At 39.2% G+C, this 17,609-nt stretch overlaps 1 protein-coding gene across 4 annotated transcripts; it reads right to left on the reverse strand.

Annotated features, from left to right (window-relative positions):
• Positions 1 to 2,558: 2,558 nt before the first annotated feature.
• On the reverse strand, positions 2,559 to 13,036 carry LOC125280226 (sterile alpha motif domain-containing protein 3-like). 4 transcript variants are annotated; one of them, XM_048210614.1, is made up of 6 exons: positions 12,680 to 13,036; positions 8,885 to 11,592; positions 7,002 to 8,015; positions 6,142 to 6,300; positions 4,947 to 5,036; positions 2,559 to 3,341 (listed from the first exon to the last, which is right to left on the reverse strand). In XM_048210614.1, exons 3-6 carry the CDS (start codon positions 7,974 to 7,976, stop codon positions 3,027 to 3,029), a joined length of 1,539 nt encoding a protein of 512 aa, XP_048066571.1. In that variant the 5' UTR covers positions 7,977 to 8,015; positions 8,885 to 11,592; positions 12,680 to 13,036; the 3' UTR covers positions 2,559 to 3,026. The 4 variants fall into 4 exon arrangements, with proteins under 4 accessions (XP_048066571.1, XP_048066572.1, XP_048066570.1 ...); XM_048210615.1 differs by lacking the exon at positions 4,947 to 5,036; XM_048210613.1 differs by lacking the exons at positions 2,559 to 3,341; positions 4,947 to 5,036; positions 6,142 to 6,300 and having other exon boundaries at positions 7,967 to 8,015.
• Between the last annotated feature and the right edge of the window lie 4,573 nt (positions 13,037 to 17,609).

Consider the following 17,609-nt stretch of genomic DNA (forward strand, 5'->3'; position numbering starts at 1 on the left):
ACTCTTTTTGACTTTCTCAGTTTGTGTAAATCTACTTAGGATTCAGAGAATTTCTTTTGTTCCACATTCATTTCACACATTCATTTCACACATGGCTTTGTTTCATTAATACAGTGTATGCTTTTGTCTTTATTTACCCTGAAAGAGGAGAAGTGAAATGTGACAACATGCCCCATAGGTGGGGCACATTGTAACATGACCATATTACAGTTTAAAATGTTACCTGATTTAATGAAAAAAATATACATGACAAACTAAAATATGTTGTCAATAAAAGACGATTATTATTTATTTATTTTCATATAAAATAATAGCATTATTTTAAAAATTCAAATGTAAATAATTTTGTAGTTTGACAATGAACACTCTGCAAATCACAGGTCAAAACAATACAGGCAAACAGATAAACAAACCTATTCAGACATTCAGAAAAACACAGAGCTGAACAAAACACTCCCCTCCCTCCACTCACAGCTCTCACAGAACACGAGACAAATAGACGAGCCAGTACAAATGCTGTAAATTTCTTGAAATATTTTTTTCTAAATGTTCAGGTTCTTCCTCTCAGTCTTTTTTTCCCCATAGTTTCTCAACAGAAATTCAGAAAAGTTAATTATGCCAATTATATCAGTAACTGTATAGAATAGTAGTTCTAATAGCAGGACACATTGTAACGCAGTATTACAACAAACCCTCTGCGCAACTGAAATTTAAATCTGGTTAGTGTCTTCTGCTAGTTAGTGAAGCGGTCACTGAGATTTTGCCAAGTAAGACATGTTCCTGGATCAACATCTTTATTGATCCTGGAACAACATTCCAATCGCCCAATCAGATGTGAGGGACAAGTTTACCATTTATGTCAAGTTTAGGCTTGCAACCAGGGTTAGGTGCTTCTACATCAATGTCCCCTCTGATTTTAGGGATAAGTTATGGGTAGGATTAGGTTTAGGGGTAGGAATAGGGTTAAGACTAAATTTTCAGACTGGAATGTTGTTCCAGGATCAACAAAATATGTTGATCCAGGAACATGTCTTACTTGGCAAAATCAGCATTAAAGACCTATCTAAACTGCTAAATAACACAAAAAAATATAGATGAAAAATTAACTTAAGTAGCCTTAAACATTTACTTTTGCTATTGTTCAATAAATGTACAGCGATACCTCCTGAAGATTTCTGAATACTTGTACATTTTTTTCTCTATATATTGTCGATATGGCAACTAGTAAGTGTACGAAGATTCATCATGCTAGCATACAGTATGTGGAAGTATTTAACCATGTGTGTTACAACCAACCCCGCGTTAGGTTGTACCCCACGCTCCCCTACACCAAACGTTTATAAAAAGAAATTTCAGTTACTCATCATTTGACTCTTTTCAACTCCTTAAACATATCCCAGAGATGAGCATGACTCATGAATCTAGCGCTGCATTAGAAACAGCTCCTCCATGGCAACAGCACTTCAGAGATCCACCACTGAGCAGCTGTGCTCTGCCTGCTCCATCATCATCATACACTACTGTTGTTTATCTATGAATTATCTTTTTCTAGCTCATTTCTTTCATTTGTTTAATAGCTCAGATCAAAGTACTGTATCTTGCTTATGGTTTTATTTGAAAGAAAAGCAATTATTATAAGTACACGCTCCCCGCAAGGAACATCTCGATTCATCAAAGGAGAGTTCACGAGGCCTTTTCGCAAACAAATGTTACTGTATTCAACCCTGCGAGCCGCCCACTCATTCGCCCTCACTTAATGCTGGTCCACACTAAAAAATAAAAAATCTTATCAGATTTTCAAAATGTGAGAGACAACAAATATATACACACTATAGCGTGTGGAGTGCCACGATGTGACCACACACTAACAGATTTCATTCACAAACAACCAGAGTCCCGACTGTGAACACGGGAAATCTCGCAAAATCTCTCATGGTCAAACACTTTGGAGTACAACAAACATGGCGGACGATGGGCAAGATGGTGATAATAGAGGCTGTGTTACTATATCCTCATTCACTATTCCCTACATTACTCCACTATAATCCACTTGAAGGATTGACTGAAAACGAGTGAATTCGGACATTGAGTGCGCCGGAAGGGCTCACACTTTTCCATAGTTTGTGCTTTCTGTTTAATAACCATTTGAAACTTAGCAAACTGGCAGCTCCACACTGTAAAAAATGATTTGTTGACACAACTTGACTTAGTCAAGTCATCTTGTTGCATTGACTTAGTTAAGTTTAGCCAACATTAGGTGTTAAGTTCACTCAACTTATATGTAGTTGTTGCAATAACTTGCAGTAAATTGAGCCAACATACTGTATCAATTAATGAGCACTTAGAATTTTTAGTTAAGTCAACTGAAAAACATATTGGTTGAACTTAATTTCTCATGTTTTCACAACCATGAACCAAGTCTAATTGACATAAAATAGTAATTTTTACTCAACATCATAACTTAACTATTTAAGTTTACTGGACTTCATTGCTTTGACAAGAAGTTCTAGATATCTATCTGGAACCAGATTTTTTATGAAATCAACACAACTGCAAAATCAAATCTCAGCATTTATTTTTAAACCGAGACATTGCATCAAAAACAGACAAAGAATTATCTTGCATAGATATAAAACACAAGAAAAACCCTCACACACAGCTCACACAAACATGTGCAAACTTCTATGCACAGACCCATCTTAGAGCCAAAATAGTACAAATAACTCTCCGTGTCATTATGAGACATTTTCATTGAACAAGTGTACATGAACAATTCACAATAAGCTGTGTAAAAAACTTCACATTAAACTGTTCAAAAACACTGTCTTCAATTCCCAATTGTAGAAACATGACAAGGAAATAGGAAGCAGGACAAGGTAACAACAGTCAGTTTGAAAAATTTCAAGAATACCAATGTTATACTTAAAACAAGAAGATCTAAAACAACAATGCTCTTAAACTTTAAAACAGTACAATGATTAAACAGTAAGAAGGAAGAAGGAAAAAAAGATTGTTTGTTTTCTGTCTTATCGCAGCAACTTGCTCTTCAAAGAGTGAACTCTTGCGGTGCAAGAATCTGACCCAACTCCAATAAACAGGCGCTGTATCACTTCAAAAGTGAATTTTAATTCCCTTGGGTAGTCAAGGTTCAACGCGTACACCAGGCCCATCAGGTTCAGAAAAGCATTCGGTATGTCACTCAGGTGACGCATTACCACTTCTTCTTCAATCACCAAGGCAACGTCATTGTAGAACGCTGGGAGAGGTTCCATCACATTTTCTACAACCACTAGGATTCCAATCACCACACCCTTGATCAGATCCTCTTCACGGTCACTGGGCTTTATAGAATGTAAACAAAACAAGGTACTATTACTTAAAAGCAATTACACAAATATAGTCCCCAGACCCTTGCAAATTAAAGGGTTGGTTCACTCAAAATTTCTGTCATTAATTATTCACCCTCATGTCGTTCCACACCTGTAAGACCTTCATTCATCTTTGAAACACAAATTAAGATATTTTTGATAAAATCCAATGGCTCAGTGAGGCCTGCACAGACAGCAAGACAATTAACACTTTCAAAAGACATTTACAACAGTTCATGTGAGTACAGTGGTTCAACCTTAATTCGCAACAAGAATACTTTTTGTGCGCCAAAAAAAACAAAAACTTTATTCAACAACATCTAGCGATGGGCGCTTTCAAAACACTGCTTCATGAAGCTTTGAAGCTTTACGAATGTTTTGTTTTGAATCAGTGGTTCCGACCGTGTGTCAAACTGCCAAAGTCACATGAACTATTGAAATTTCGAAACGTTTCAAAACACTTATGACGTAATGACACCTCGTTTACTGAAATCACGTGACTTAGGCAGTTTGATACGCACTCTAAACCACTGATTTGAAACAAAACATTCGTAAAGCTTCGAAGCTTCATGAAGCAGTGTTGAAATCGCCCATCACTAGATATTGTTGAATAAAGTCATTATTTTTGGTTTTTTTTGACAAAAAAGTATTCAAGTATTCTCGTCGCTTCATAACATTAAGGTTGAACCACTGTAGTCACATGAACTGTTTTAAATATGTCTTTAGTATCTTTCTGGGCATCTGCACTGCAGAAAAAGCTTTTCTTACTTGGTTTCTTTGTCTTGTTTCCAGTCCAAATATCTAAAAATTCTTAAATCAAGAAGCATTTTCTAGACAAGTAAAAACTATTGTCTTGTTTTTAGGAAAAAAAAAATATAATTAAGTGAGTTTTTCTTTAAAACAAGCAAAATAATCTTGATTTTCAGTTTGAAATAAGATTATTTTTCTTAGCCCATTGGCAGATTATTTTGCTTGTTTTCAGGAAAAACCCTTATTTAATCTTGACTTATTTTTTCCTGAAAACAAGACAATTTTTACTTGTCTAGAACAGTGTTTGCCAACCACGTTCCTGAAGGCATACCAACACTGCACATTTTGCATGTCTCCTCAATTAAACACACCTGATTAGGGTTATAAGATCATTAGTAGTGATTCAAATATCTAAAACGGGTGTGTCAGACAAAGGAGACATGCAAAATGTGCAGTTTTGGTGTGCCTCCAGGAATGTGGTTGGGAAACACTGGTCTAGAAAATACTTCTTGATTTAAGAATTTTTAGATATTTGGACTGGAAACAAGAAAAAAAATCCAAGTAAGAAAAGCATTTTTTTTTTTTTTTTTTTTTGCAGTGTGAAAGTGTTAATTGTGTTGCTGGCAATGCAGGCGTCACTGAGTCATCGGATTTTATCAAAAAAAAAAATCTTATTTTGTGTTCTGAAGATGAACGAAGGTCTTACAGGTGTGGATCAACATGAGGGTGAGTAATTGATGACAGAATTTTTCTTTTTTGGGTGAACTAACTCTTTAAGAGATCTAATGTTCAATGTTCCCTTGTTTTGCCTTACATGTTTCAGCTTACCTCACATATCTTCATGAATTTTGAAGGAGTCTCTCGCATGTACCATGGCAGGCCCAGCAATGCTGCTGTCCTCATCCGTTGGTTTGTTGTCTGTAAAATATAGGATGGTTAAAGTACCAACTTTTTTTGTTTATCCTTTCTCCCCCTCCCTCTGTATTTGATGCTTTTTAGAAAAAATAAAAACACAAAAACATTCATTTTAAATTTGCACATTTACACTTGTATAATTTTGTAGTAAATAAATCACCAGTGATGTGGTGCAACAACAGTTGTTTGTTACCTTTTTGCTCAGCACCAAAATAATAACATGCTCATACCACTTAAATCAGGGGTGTCTAATCCTGCTCCCGGCGGGCCAATAATATATTGCAGAGTTCAACTCCAACTTGGTTCAACACACCTGCCTGGAAGTTTGTCGTAATCATGACCACCTTGATTAGCTGGTTTAGGTGTGTTTAATTGGGGTTGAAGCAAAACTCTGCAGGATCTTGGCTCCCCAGAAGCAGGATTGGGCACCCCTGCCTTAAATTCATTGGGGTTGTAACAACACTTTAAAGGATTTAAGAAGGATAAGTTACCAATGATAACTGTCATTTACTCACGATCATGCCACTCCAACACATGCAAAAATATTAATATTTTCATTCCATACAATGAAAATGAACAGTGGCTAGGCTGTTAAGCTCTATAAAGGATAAGTCAACACTATAAAAAATGCAGTAAAAGTAGTGGGTGAGTCATGTTGCCTATTTTAAAAGTTTTTTGAAGATAACTTTGTGTAATGAACTGATAATATCAGTTTTGATGTTACTATGGCATAATACAACAAAAACATCAACCTTCATTAGTTCTTATATCATGACATTTGATCAAAAGACTTACAAGAACCAATGAGTTTTGATATTTATATAGTAGCTAATACAATCAAACATTATTGTAAAGACTGAATTTTTTGTTTTGTTTTGTTTTGATCATACAAAGAGATTGTATGATTTCACAGACTTGGAATATGACACAAATTGTATAGGCCACTTTTCTGAAGTCATTGTATGAAAATATGTCACTATCACTAGTTTTATGATCCATAGAAGAAAAAAAAAAAGGTCATAGAGGTTTAGACAAACATGAAAGTGAGTAAATATTCACAATTGTCATTTGGGGGATATAAAGACTGCTTTAAAACAAATTGACTCACATCCTTATCAAGGCTCTCCAGTATTGAAGTCATTTCTGGAATGTCCTCATAACGCTTTGACCTGAATAACTGTATCAGCTTTGAGAGATGACCATCTAGGCCTTCAAAAAAGGACTTGCTCAGGTCCTTTGACACAAGCCTGGTGAATTCTTTGCTGATCTATAAAAACAAATACATTTAAAAATTTAACAAAGACAGAAGGGTCTCAGTGACAGTCTTTAACAGTACTAAATTAAAACAATGCAGGAAGTTAAAACATTTTCATTTCACTCAACTTGACTGAACTGGTCATATCATCTGAGGATATTAAAGGGTTAGTTCACCCAAAAATGAAAATTCTGTCATTAATTACTCACCCTCATGTCGTTCCACACCCGTAAGACCTTCGTTCATCTTCAGAACGCAAAATAAGATATTTTTGTTGAAATCCAATGGCTCCATGAGGCCTCCATAGCCAGCAATGACATTTCCTCTCTCAATATCTATTAATGTACAAAAAACATATTTAAATCAGTTCATGTGAGTACAGTGGATCAATATTAATATTATAAAGCGACAAGAATATTCTTGTGGCTTTATAATATTAATATTGAACCACTGTACTCACATGAACTGATTTAAATATGTTTTTTGTACATTAATGGATCAACAAAAATATCTCAATTTGCGTTTCAAAGATTAACGAAGGTCTTACAGGTGTAGAACGACATGAGGGTGAGTAATAAATGACATTATTTTCATTTTTGGGTGAACTAACCCTTTAAGTTTGCCCATACCTTCTAAAAGAACAGCACATCTTTAATAGCCCAAGATTTTCTGATCAATTTCAAAGCACACAGAAACAAATCAACACAGTTTACCTGTCTCTCCGTAAAAAGTGCAGGCCATCGGACTTTCATTTGTGACACTGGTGGCTCCTCCTCAACGACTTCTTGTCTTCTCAAAGAATATGTGCTACTCATAGCAGCATCAACAAAGGTGATGTCTGGAGTCCTCTTCTTCATCTCATCAGCTATTTGCTCTCTTTCTTTATCTAAATTTTCCTTGTCTTTGCCCTGAGGTAGATCTGGAAGAAAATTTGTTTCACAACGTCTAGGTTTCTTCACTTTGTTTCGCTTTCCTCTCGTCTCCCCAAGACCTCTCTTTTCAGAATTCACTTTCAATTCCTGACAACCTGCATCTCTCAGCTTTTGTCTGTAGTTTCCCATCTTAAACTTTAAACTAATTTTCCACCCATACCATCCAGATGTGGAGCTTGGCTCTTTAAGACAGGGGTGTTTTTCAATTAAGGCGGCCGCTACACTGTCAATCTCTTCATTCCCAGGGTAGGCTTTGTATGAGTATATGGTTTCTGCAAGTTTCTCAAGGATCTCAATCTTCATGTCCCTGGGAATTGACAGAAGTGTTCCATCCTTTCGAAATGCCTCATTACCATGTCTTAGCCTCAGCTCCACATCATATGTAAAAACTGGGATGGGAAAGGCAGTTGGCCATGGCTGCAAACGGGTGGCAGATGGCTCTGAATGGATGCTGGGTGAAGAAGTTGATGGAGATGATGATTCACTTAAAATTACAGTGTCTAAACTGGAGTCTGAGAGTGTATCTGGAAAGGTGGTGAAAAGGACCTTCAGTGTCACCTTGTCTTTGGGCAGATCAGCTAAATGTGTAAGGTTACAGAAATCATGGAAATCTTCATCTTCATATTGAAGGTCAAAAGGGTCTTTCAGCTGGAGCATGCTTTTAAGTTCAAGCTTGAGGCCATCAACAGAATCTGGAACAGGATCAAGTCTAACTTTTTGAATGTTCTGTGGGGAGATGATCACGCGAAACAGCATTTTGTTATAAGAATAGGAAATTCCAGGGTTTCTCTTCAACTGGGGAAAGAGTAAAAAGATGTGACTATATTGATTGATGATTACATTCTTTAAAGGTTTAGTTCACCCAAAAATGAAATTTCTGTCATTAATTATTCACTCTCGTTGTTCCACACCCGTAAGACCTTTGTTCATCTTCGGAACACAAATTAAGATATTTTTGATGAAATCCGAGGGTATCTGATCCACACATAGGCAGCAACGTCATTGCACCATTTGACATCCAGAAAGGTAGTTAAAAACATGGTTAAAATAGTTTGACTGCAGTGGTTCAACCTTAATGTTATGAAGCAACGAGAATACTTTTTGTGTGCAAAAACAAAACAAAAATAGCATACGTAGCGAACTCAATGCAGGCCTCCTTGTTTATGTCCAAACACCAACTCAGTAGCAGATGCTGAACATGTGAGCAGCACAACACATGCATGTGATGCTGACACAGGACCCAGCCAAGAATGAGCCGGCATTCGGTCATAAGCAAGGAAGCCTGCACTGAGTTCACTACATATGACAATGGTTCAAATTGTTGAATGAAATCTTTATTTTTGTTTTGTTTTTGCACACAAAAAGTATTCACGTTGCTTCATAACATTAAGGTTGAACCACTGCAGTCACACTGACTATTTTAACCATGTTTTTAACTACCTTTCTGGATGTCAAAAGGTGCAATGACGTTGCTGCCTATGTGTGGATCAGATACCTTCAAGTTTGATCAAAAATATCTTAATTTGTGTTCAGAAGACGAACCAAAGTCTTACGGGTGGGGATCAACATGAGGGTGAGTAATTAATGACAGAAATTTCATTTTTGGGTGAACTAACCCTTAAATGTGAACACCTAGAAAATCATGTGCATTTCAACAAACGTACCTTAGTGAAGCAAGAAGGTTTTTGGTGTGATGTATAGCTTTCCAGCTCTTACATATGGATAAAGTGGATGGTATCCATTAAGCTCCTGGGGTTCCACAACCTGCAGTTCAGAAGTGCAATTACTCGTCAGCTCATAACTTCGCAAATGCTCTATGTACCAGGCTTTGAAAGGTTTGAGGATGAATGACACTTTGTTGTTAACAATTATCATTTTAACAATCTCGCCAAAGTCAGGCAGTCCACTGGTGTGCCCTACAGACAAAAACATTCCCTCCGAGTACTTGGTACCATTAATGCATGCATGGGTTGAAAGAAATACAGTGTTTGTGTTTCCATATTTATGCTCAATGGCCTGCCTCACTGAACGTTCAAGTGTGTCAGGTGAAACGACAGCAACATGTCCTACTTCTAGATCAGGTTTGAAAACACTTGGCAAATCAAGGTAGTAAGCCAAAGCAAGCTGGTGCTTTTTGGCCTGAGTGAGCAAGACATTCTTGAAGTTTTTACCATCATGTACAACTCTCTTAAAGAAGTTGTGTTTCGCCTCAAAGCGAATAGTCCAAAAATCAGTCAGAGGCCCAAATCGACTAATCATTTCAGGATAATGTTCTAAAAAATGATGCTTCGGGAGAATGTGGAAATCTGGAAAACACTCTTTCAGCAAGCACCTGTGCTCTGAGATTTTGGACTCCAAGTAGCACAGTGTCTCATCAGTGAATTGTCCAGTAGCTAGGAGCTCAACAATATCTTTCAGATCTAGTATGATTTGCCAAATTTTGTCTCCTTCTGGTACTCTGTGACCCATCATCAATGGCAGTAGCCTTAACAGAGTCCAGTTTTCATGGCAGTTTCCACCAATTGAATGTTTTGACACAAATGTCTTTGAAATTTGTTGTGGTTTGTTAGTTTTATCAGTAAACTTGAAAGGAAAAGACTTGATGATGTCATTAAGGTCATCTAATGTGAAGTACCTTTTGGAAATAAGGGACTTTATGCAAAGACTTAACTCTGTTGGTACTATACCTTCAAACAGGTCATGCATAAAATCTGGAGGAAACCCTTGCACTGTCTGGAAATAATTAAGTTTATCAAGAACACAGTCTCTCTTTACTCCATCCAGAGAAACCAGTGAATTCGTCTTCAATTCCTCAAGGGTCTGTTTGTGAGTTTCAATCGTCCTGAGTGGAAACACCCCCTCTCTGACTTCATGCAAGTCAATATCCTTGCGACTAGCTAGGCAAAATCTGCAGAATTTATCAACATTGAAACTTTCTTGAAAGCCAGCTAGTGAGTGGGCCCCCAAGTTGTCCGCTGACACATACAACACAGAACCCTTGACACTTGTTCCCAATTTTTGAACATACAATCCGTCCTCTTCAAGGACTTGAATGTCCCTAATCAGTGGTTGAAAAATGGCATCATAGCCATAATTCTTTACATCATTGCTATTACACAGACAAGCCAGAAAAATTGACTGTACTGAAGACCTATACTGTGCTGGCAAGTTTGATATCACCCAATACACTGCACAGACCTTATGCTTTTTTTTTGATGTTCCCAGTGGGTTACATACCTCATAGTCATCTATATACATCCCAAGTGCAATGCTTAAACTCTCTGAGGAGAGCAAAGGATTGCCTTTGCAGTACAGTCCATCTCTGTATGTCTTAATCTGACCGGACTGGTCAGCAGTTTCCTGCAGGACTTTATCCAAAATGTCATCACGGTTCAACAACTCGGTCAAAACTTTCAAAATTGGAATATAAACAAACTTTTTTTGAGAGGACGATTCTAAAAAATATTCAACTGGCTCAATTACTTTGAAGTTGTCCTTGTAATAAGTGGTTCTTTTGTATTCGGTTGCAAACGGGCCACTCTTTGAAAGGGAAGTTAGGGGATTTGTTTTTTCGACTATCTCAGCTAAGGCAGCAGTCACTTCATTGGTTAATACACAATTGTGCTTAACCAATACACTTTCAATTATTCTTGGAGTGAACTCTTGCACAATTGAATAAACACTGCAAAGCTCATTTACAATTTCCTGTGTGGTGGCTTTTGAGACATGTAGAGTTGTTTGCATGCGAAGTAACAGTGATGCTACTTTGTGTTTAACCAAATCCTGTAGGTCTTGGACATCTATGTCACTATCTACTGTTGAGCAATCTAGGCTGAATGAATGGATTTGAGAGTCTGTACTGTCAGGGTTTGAATCATCAGGAATGCAAGTTTGATACAAGTCTGTTCGAAAATCTTTCAAAGTGCTGTGGTGATGTTTCTTACTTTTATGAGCACGGAAAGTGCTGTACACACTGGTCTGGAAACTACAGTCTTGAAAGGGGCACCTCACTGACTCTTTCTTTTTAATGTGTGTTTTAAGATGTGCAAAATACTGTGAAACACTGCAAGCCTCTGAATAATTACACAGGTCACAGCTCACATTTGAGGTTGCTTTAAGAAATTTTGAGGAGGCTTGAACACACTGACTATGGTCGCGAGTTAAATGCTTCTTCAGAGACAGTTCACTCCTAAATGTGCATACACAATCTTTATAGATGCATGGGAGTGGACAGTGACTTGCCTGATGGCAGTGTTTCAGCTTATAGTGTGTGATTAGGGTACGCTGGTTGGGCGAGGAAAATCTACAAATCTTGCAACACCACCTCATCGATATAGAGTTGTGCTTCCACTGTGCTTGCACTGTACTGATCCTGCAAATAAAAAAAAAAAATTCCAGCCAAGTACACATACACATTTTACACACAGAAATATTCACTGAACATCTACATCCCAAATACAATGAGCAAAAAAATATCAACACTTTATTTTTATGGCTGAGTGATACATTTAACATTATAGTGATGATGTTGCTGGCAATTTAAAATTGAGCAATGCTGTAAATTTAGCTTTTATTAGGTGAAATTTTTCTCTATAAATAACGTAATACTGAATTTCATGATTCTCTCTAACACAAAAGATATAACAGTTTAATCATGTGATTATTAAACTAAAAAAAGTTTCTGTTTTGACATTGCATTAATACAAGATCAGCACACAAGTTAGCTATACAGAAGACCGTTTGCACGTGCTCAAAAACATTTAGACTGTAACGTTAGGTAATTTGAAAGAATAACAACTGAGCATTTAAGAAACAGCACTTTTATAATATAACAACAAAGTAGAAGTAAATGTTGTTGCAAGCATGTATAATAAAAATGCATATTTCTCATACTAAACACAAATATGGACTGGCGGCGCTGCTTCAGATATTACTGGTCATTCGGTGTTTCTATATCCGTGTCCCAATTCAGTGGCTGCGTCATCCTGAGGTCGCATTTGAAGGCTGCATACGTCGTCCAGTCGGTCTCATTTAACGTTAGATTTAAAAGAAATAAAAAAAATTAAGTATTTTATACTTCACGAGGAACAACAGTCAATTTTATTACGGTTATTTTTCTTAAATGACTAGATGACGAATGCAGCCTTAAATGCGACCTCCGGAGGACGCAGCCTCTGAAATGGGACACAATTTATGATAAAAGCTAACGATATTGAGATCCGATTAAGAACACACTAAAATGTCACTTATATGTACACTGATTTATCTATTTGTCAATATTAACTTAGCCTACAATAGTCATAGACAACTTCTCGTTCTGTTCATGTCTCGACAGCTCGGTATATAAAATTGTCTTAGTTCACAAAATGTGATTGCCTTAAATCAAAACGCGGACGGTGAGCGCTAACGAAACGAACCTAAATTAACATTAAATAAAGCAGAAATCAGTGTATACTTACTCATTTCAATATTTGCAGTCCATAAACTCCATCTGTACTCGTTCAAAAGCGGGCTCCTTCTTCATCTTTTCTTGCATGTTCAGCAACGTCTCGTGCAGAAAATGGCGGATGGCGCGTCTGTCTCAGATTCGGTAAAATAGTACGTCATCATGACGTTAAGATTCTGGCACATGCGCATTTGAAAGGACATTGACAGAACTTATGTTTTGTTGTTATATGAACACGTTATTTAAAGTTTTAAATTTCCCTTCAAGTTGAGGTTGGTATAACTCATCCTTTTGTGTAGTGAGACACTGCAAGTTGACATGACATGATTTTATTTGTCCACCTGACTAAAACCCAGAATCATTTTTTACAGTGCAGTAGTAATGAAAAGATTTTTCTTGAACTCTGTCATGGACACTAGCATGTATAAACCTTAATTAAACAATTTAATAATCAATTATAAAGGAATTTATACCTGTATGATATTACGCTGTAGCCATAATGAACCAGAGGTTTGGAAAATGGATGGCTGGATGCAGGGTTGCCAGGTTTTCACAACAAAACTCACCCAATTGCTCCTCAAAACTAGCCCAAAACTAGCCCAATCACATTTCAGGGGGGGTCCCATGGTAAAAAATCGTGTTCCGGGGGATAAAATCCGTGGGGCTCCCCTGGTAAAATTCACATTCGAGGGCTAAATATCACGTTATTTGGGGTCGATTCAACCCGCGGACATGAAAAACAACCCACGGAAACAGTGTAAAAGTAGCCCAATTCTTCAGTTTAAGGGTATGGGGGCGATTTCGGACATAGCCAGAGACTGCTTTTTACAGAAAATTTACAACAAAAAAAAGAAAAAGGATTGTATGAGGTCGTTATTGTGCTTCCGTCTTCCGGCTTTCTGAGGTCCTGTTTCCATCTGGTATTAAGATTCATTTTGATCAGTCGGATCACAATTAGACGATGGAGACACATACTCATTTACACCTCTCTTTTGTCCACTTTCAACCACTTCTGTCCTGATTTCTTCGAGGGGAGGGTCTGTAATGGGCAGGTAAATGTATGGGGGGGGGTTTTTTCAGATCTTTAGAAAATCCTACAGAGAGCATCAGCTTTCATTTCTGTTAGAAATCAGGAATGGTGAGAGAACATTGTAAGTATTTCACCTTCAAACCAAACTTGGGTCTCCAGCCAACAAAGTTTAAATTCCTGAGTTTAGTCAAAGTTTAGGCTGACTAGCACAGCCAGACCCAGAGCCTGTATCTTCCACATGGACCACGGAGTACTCGTGTGAGCCCCCCGCATACGGAGATTTACCACCGGCAGCTACCAGTCAGCCAGATCCCGAGACCCCGGGGACAGAGGTGACCCGCGCCCCGGAAGTGGAACTCCACCTGACGTCTGACCAGGGGTGTGAGCCCACGACATCTGCTGACGAGGGAGAAATTACTACAGAGAGGGAGGACTGGCTGATTGACTTTAGCAATTAATCAATTCCCAACCAAACCGACCCATCATGTTCATCATCGTCATCCAACAAAGACATTATTATAGACTGTGTTTCCTTTACAGATCCTCTACCCACGCTGACAACAACACCATGCTCAGCCAGTCCTCCTACAACATCGCTGCTGGATGTCATCTGCCCTGCGCCATCTCCGGGGAACCCCTGTGACGTCGAGCCGCAGGTCACACTCCCACCAGCAGCACGTAGGCCAGAGGTTCCGGTGGCTTCGCCTCCAGCTACCTGCAGGCTCCGTCCAGGCTCCGCCCATCTACGGTTCCACCGGAGACCCTCTGACTGATGGCTCCTCTGGTCTCCCTTGTCCGGCCGGCTCCCCCTTGGTCAGTCGTCCTTCCTCTTCCACAACGGACTTACGAGATGTCCCTCCACCCCATTGGCTACAGAGGGCTCCTCCTTCCCCTCGGAGTCGCCTCTGTCCTCAGTTGAGTCAACGTCACCGTAGCCCTCGGGATCTCCAGCTCAACCTCCGCCGGTCATCGCCAGAACATTGTCGTGGTCTCCCAGGCCAGCGACATCGCCAGCTCTCGGTCTGCGCCCTGGAATCCACCTGCCGAGTCTCCACCGGTCGTCCCCCAGATGCCGTCAGTCCGCCCAACAGCATCTGGACTCCGCCCTCCATCTACTCGGCTGTGGACTGTCGGATCTGGGGAGCTCTGGGTCTGTGCCAGCGGTCATCCACCTTCACCACCAGGGGATCATCGTCCTCCCTTCATCACTGCGTCACCATCACTCCGTCCAACTCCAGAGCCCCCTCCGGCCACCCCTATGATGTTCCTCCACGACGCGAGGACGCGCCTTGCCGGAGGGGGGAGCTAATGTTACATTCACCGTCTCGTCCTGACTGTCACATGCTCCTTTGTGTTCTGTTCCCGCCACTCATCACTCACCTTGGACACTGATTACACCCACAGCTGTTAGTTATTAGTATTGTGTATTTAAGTTCCTCCCTGTTTTCAGACTAGCGTCATCCACTTGCATCTTAATAACAGGTGGAAACAGGGCCTGATTTGGTATCATTTCATTCCATGTGACAATCTACAGAGTGTGTGCATGTTTGTCTTCTGGGTTCCCCCCACACAACAGGATTTCTGATCGTAAATATTCAATATGTAAGATATTTACAATTTGAGAATTGGCCCCAACGTTCTTCCGAGCAGATACAATCGCTCTTAACACACCTCACAGCACAGGAAAATCTGATAATATAATCTCAATCTGTAAAACCATCAAGATGATTTGGCTTCCACTAGGACTGCCGGAAGTGGAGAATTGGGCCCGATTATCTTGTAGTGTGTGGGTGCCTTTACACATATTTACATACATCCTCTTTTTCACACACTAACAGGTACCGCCCCTTAAGGGCTCGGGATTCCTTGAGTCCTGTATCCACACAGTGTAATGTGTGGTTGAATGAACAGAGCTCTTTACAGCTCACTGCAACTACAAGATAAAGGCGCAATTTCCATCTCACTGCCCTGAAACAAACCCTCTGCATGCAGCACTCAGAAGCATGAGATTGAGCCACTAGCCTGAATTTAATTAGCTTCAAATAGATGTGCCTTTATCACTCGAGAGAAAAGAGAATTTTTGAGATGCTTGCTGCTGGCGGAGTGTTTCCTGAGGAAATCGCCTGTGTTTGTGCTTTTTTTTACCCTTCATCTGCTGTGTGCTGTGCTTTTGTTCACGACTCATGCACACTGCAAGAGCAACAAAATGTCACGGAGCATTTAGAAACAGGTCATTGTGTATGCAGCAAAACAAACCTCGTATGACAAAGACAAACAGACAGCTGAGTGCTGCTGATGCGTAATCAAAATTGCTTTCAGCTTACATTTTCAATGATTTTCTCTTCAACTGTGAATAACTTAGTACACAAGTCTGAAGAAAAGTGAATGGTTTTTGGCACTCACTGCCACAGTATTTGCATGGTTGCTAGGATGTTCTGACTCTTTGCAAACACATTGCTAGCCGGTTGCTAAAATGTTCTACTACAAGGATGTTAGGCAGTTTTCAGCCAAAACATCAAAAACTGCCTAGCTGCCATGCAGGATGGTTACTTGGTGTTCTGGGTGGTCACTAAGGTGTTTCCAGGGATCTGGATCTTTCCAGATGTTATGGGTGGTTGCTAAAGTGTTAAAGTTGCTGAAGGCATTGGGCTTTCAGGGTGGTTACTGTCATTGCGACGCTGTTACTTTGGTGTTCTGGGTGGTCAGGAGGTTTCCAGGTGGTTGCTAAGGTGTTCCAGGTCATTGCTAAAGTGTTGCTAGGCTGCTAAGGTGATATGATTTGTACCAAAAACTTTATATAAATACGGTGCACTCATATTACTATGAATGGGAGAAAGTGCAATGAGCGGAATAAGTTTGCGCCCGCACATTAGCTTGGTCCAGCCGAAGAAAAAAAAATTGTCACAATTCAAGCATTTAGAAACAAAATTTAAAAGACAATTGTTGTTGGATTTCATTAGTGATTTCAAATATGAAATGTAATCATAAGCTTGGCGAACAGTTTTTGAGAATTTCATGTTTCCCCATTCAAAAAGATAGGAGCTTCACTTGCATGCCTGAGAGGCGTTTCAAAGATGGCCACCGACTTGTCTTAAAGGGACTTTGGTTGTATGGTGTGAAATGTGGTTGCTTACAGGTCTCTTACATTCTGGTGCTGAGATATGGCTGTGTCGTGTTGCTATGTGATTATTAGGTCGTTCTATGGGGTTGCTAGGGAGTTTTGAGTAATTCTGTAGCAAACTCCACATAATTACAGTTTTTACACTCTTTAAGAGCTCAATTTATGAATGGCTTACTTAAAGTACTCTCTGCGCATTAAACTGGAATAGGAGAAAGTATTCGGCAGCCTAAAAGTTGGCTTCTTATTAACAAGAGCATAATTTTCAGATTATGAAATCTGAAGAAAACATTGTGCAAATATTATAATGCTGTATACTTTATATGCTAAATCCTTCGGATAAGCAGAAATGACATTTTCACATGCAATGTCCCCTGAGGGCAAATTGTTTGAAGATATTGTGGCTAAACAGCTGTGCTCTTTTAGAGTATATTATCGAAAGTGATATAATCCCTGTGAGCGAAGGATCTCTACACTTAGATAAACAACATGCAGTGACGGCACTTTTGAGATCATGTGATGCATGAGGTATGAGCAGTGGATCATATCTGGGCATCCTCTCCTTAATCCCAGTACCACTATGTATGCCAGAACTTAATCAATACCCACAGGGCTGAAGGATTGCTGAAATTGACAGCTTTAACATTGAGAGATGTTGCGAGATGCAACCCAACAGCTTGGATGAATTATAAGCAGTGGTCTCAGTCGCAGTGCTGCTGTTATCCGGGTCTCTTGGCAAATGTTGTGAAATGTGCCTTGAAGAGAGAGCCAGACCCAATATGGTGCCCCCTGTCC

This window comes from Megalobrama amblycephala, linkage group LG12, assembly GCF_018812025.1.
Source record: "Megalobrama amblycephala isolate DHTTF-2021 linkage group LG12, ASM1881202v1, whole genome shotgun sequence".
NCBI lineage: Eukaryota > Metazoa > Chordata > Actinopteri > Cypriniformes > Xenocyprididae > Megalobrama > Megalobrama amblycephala.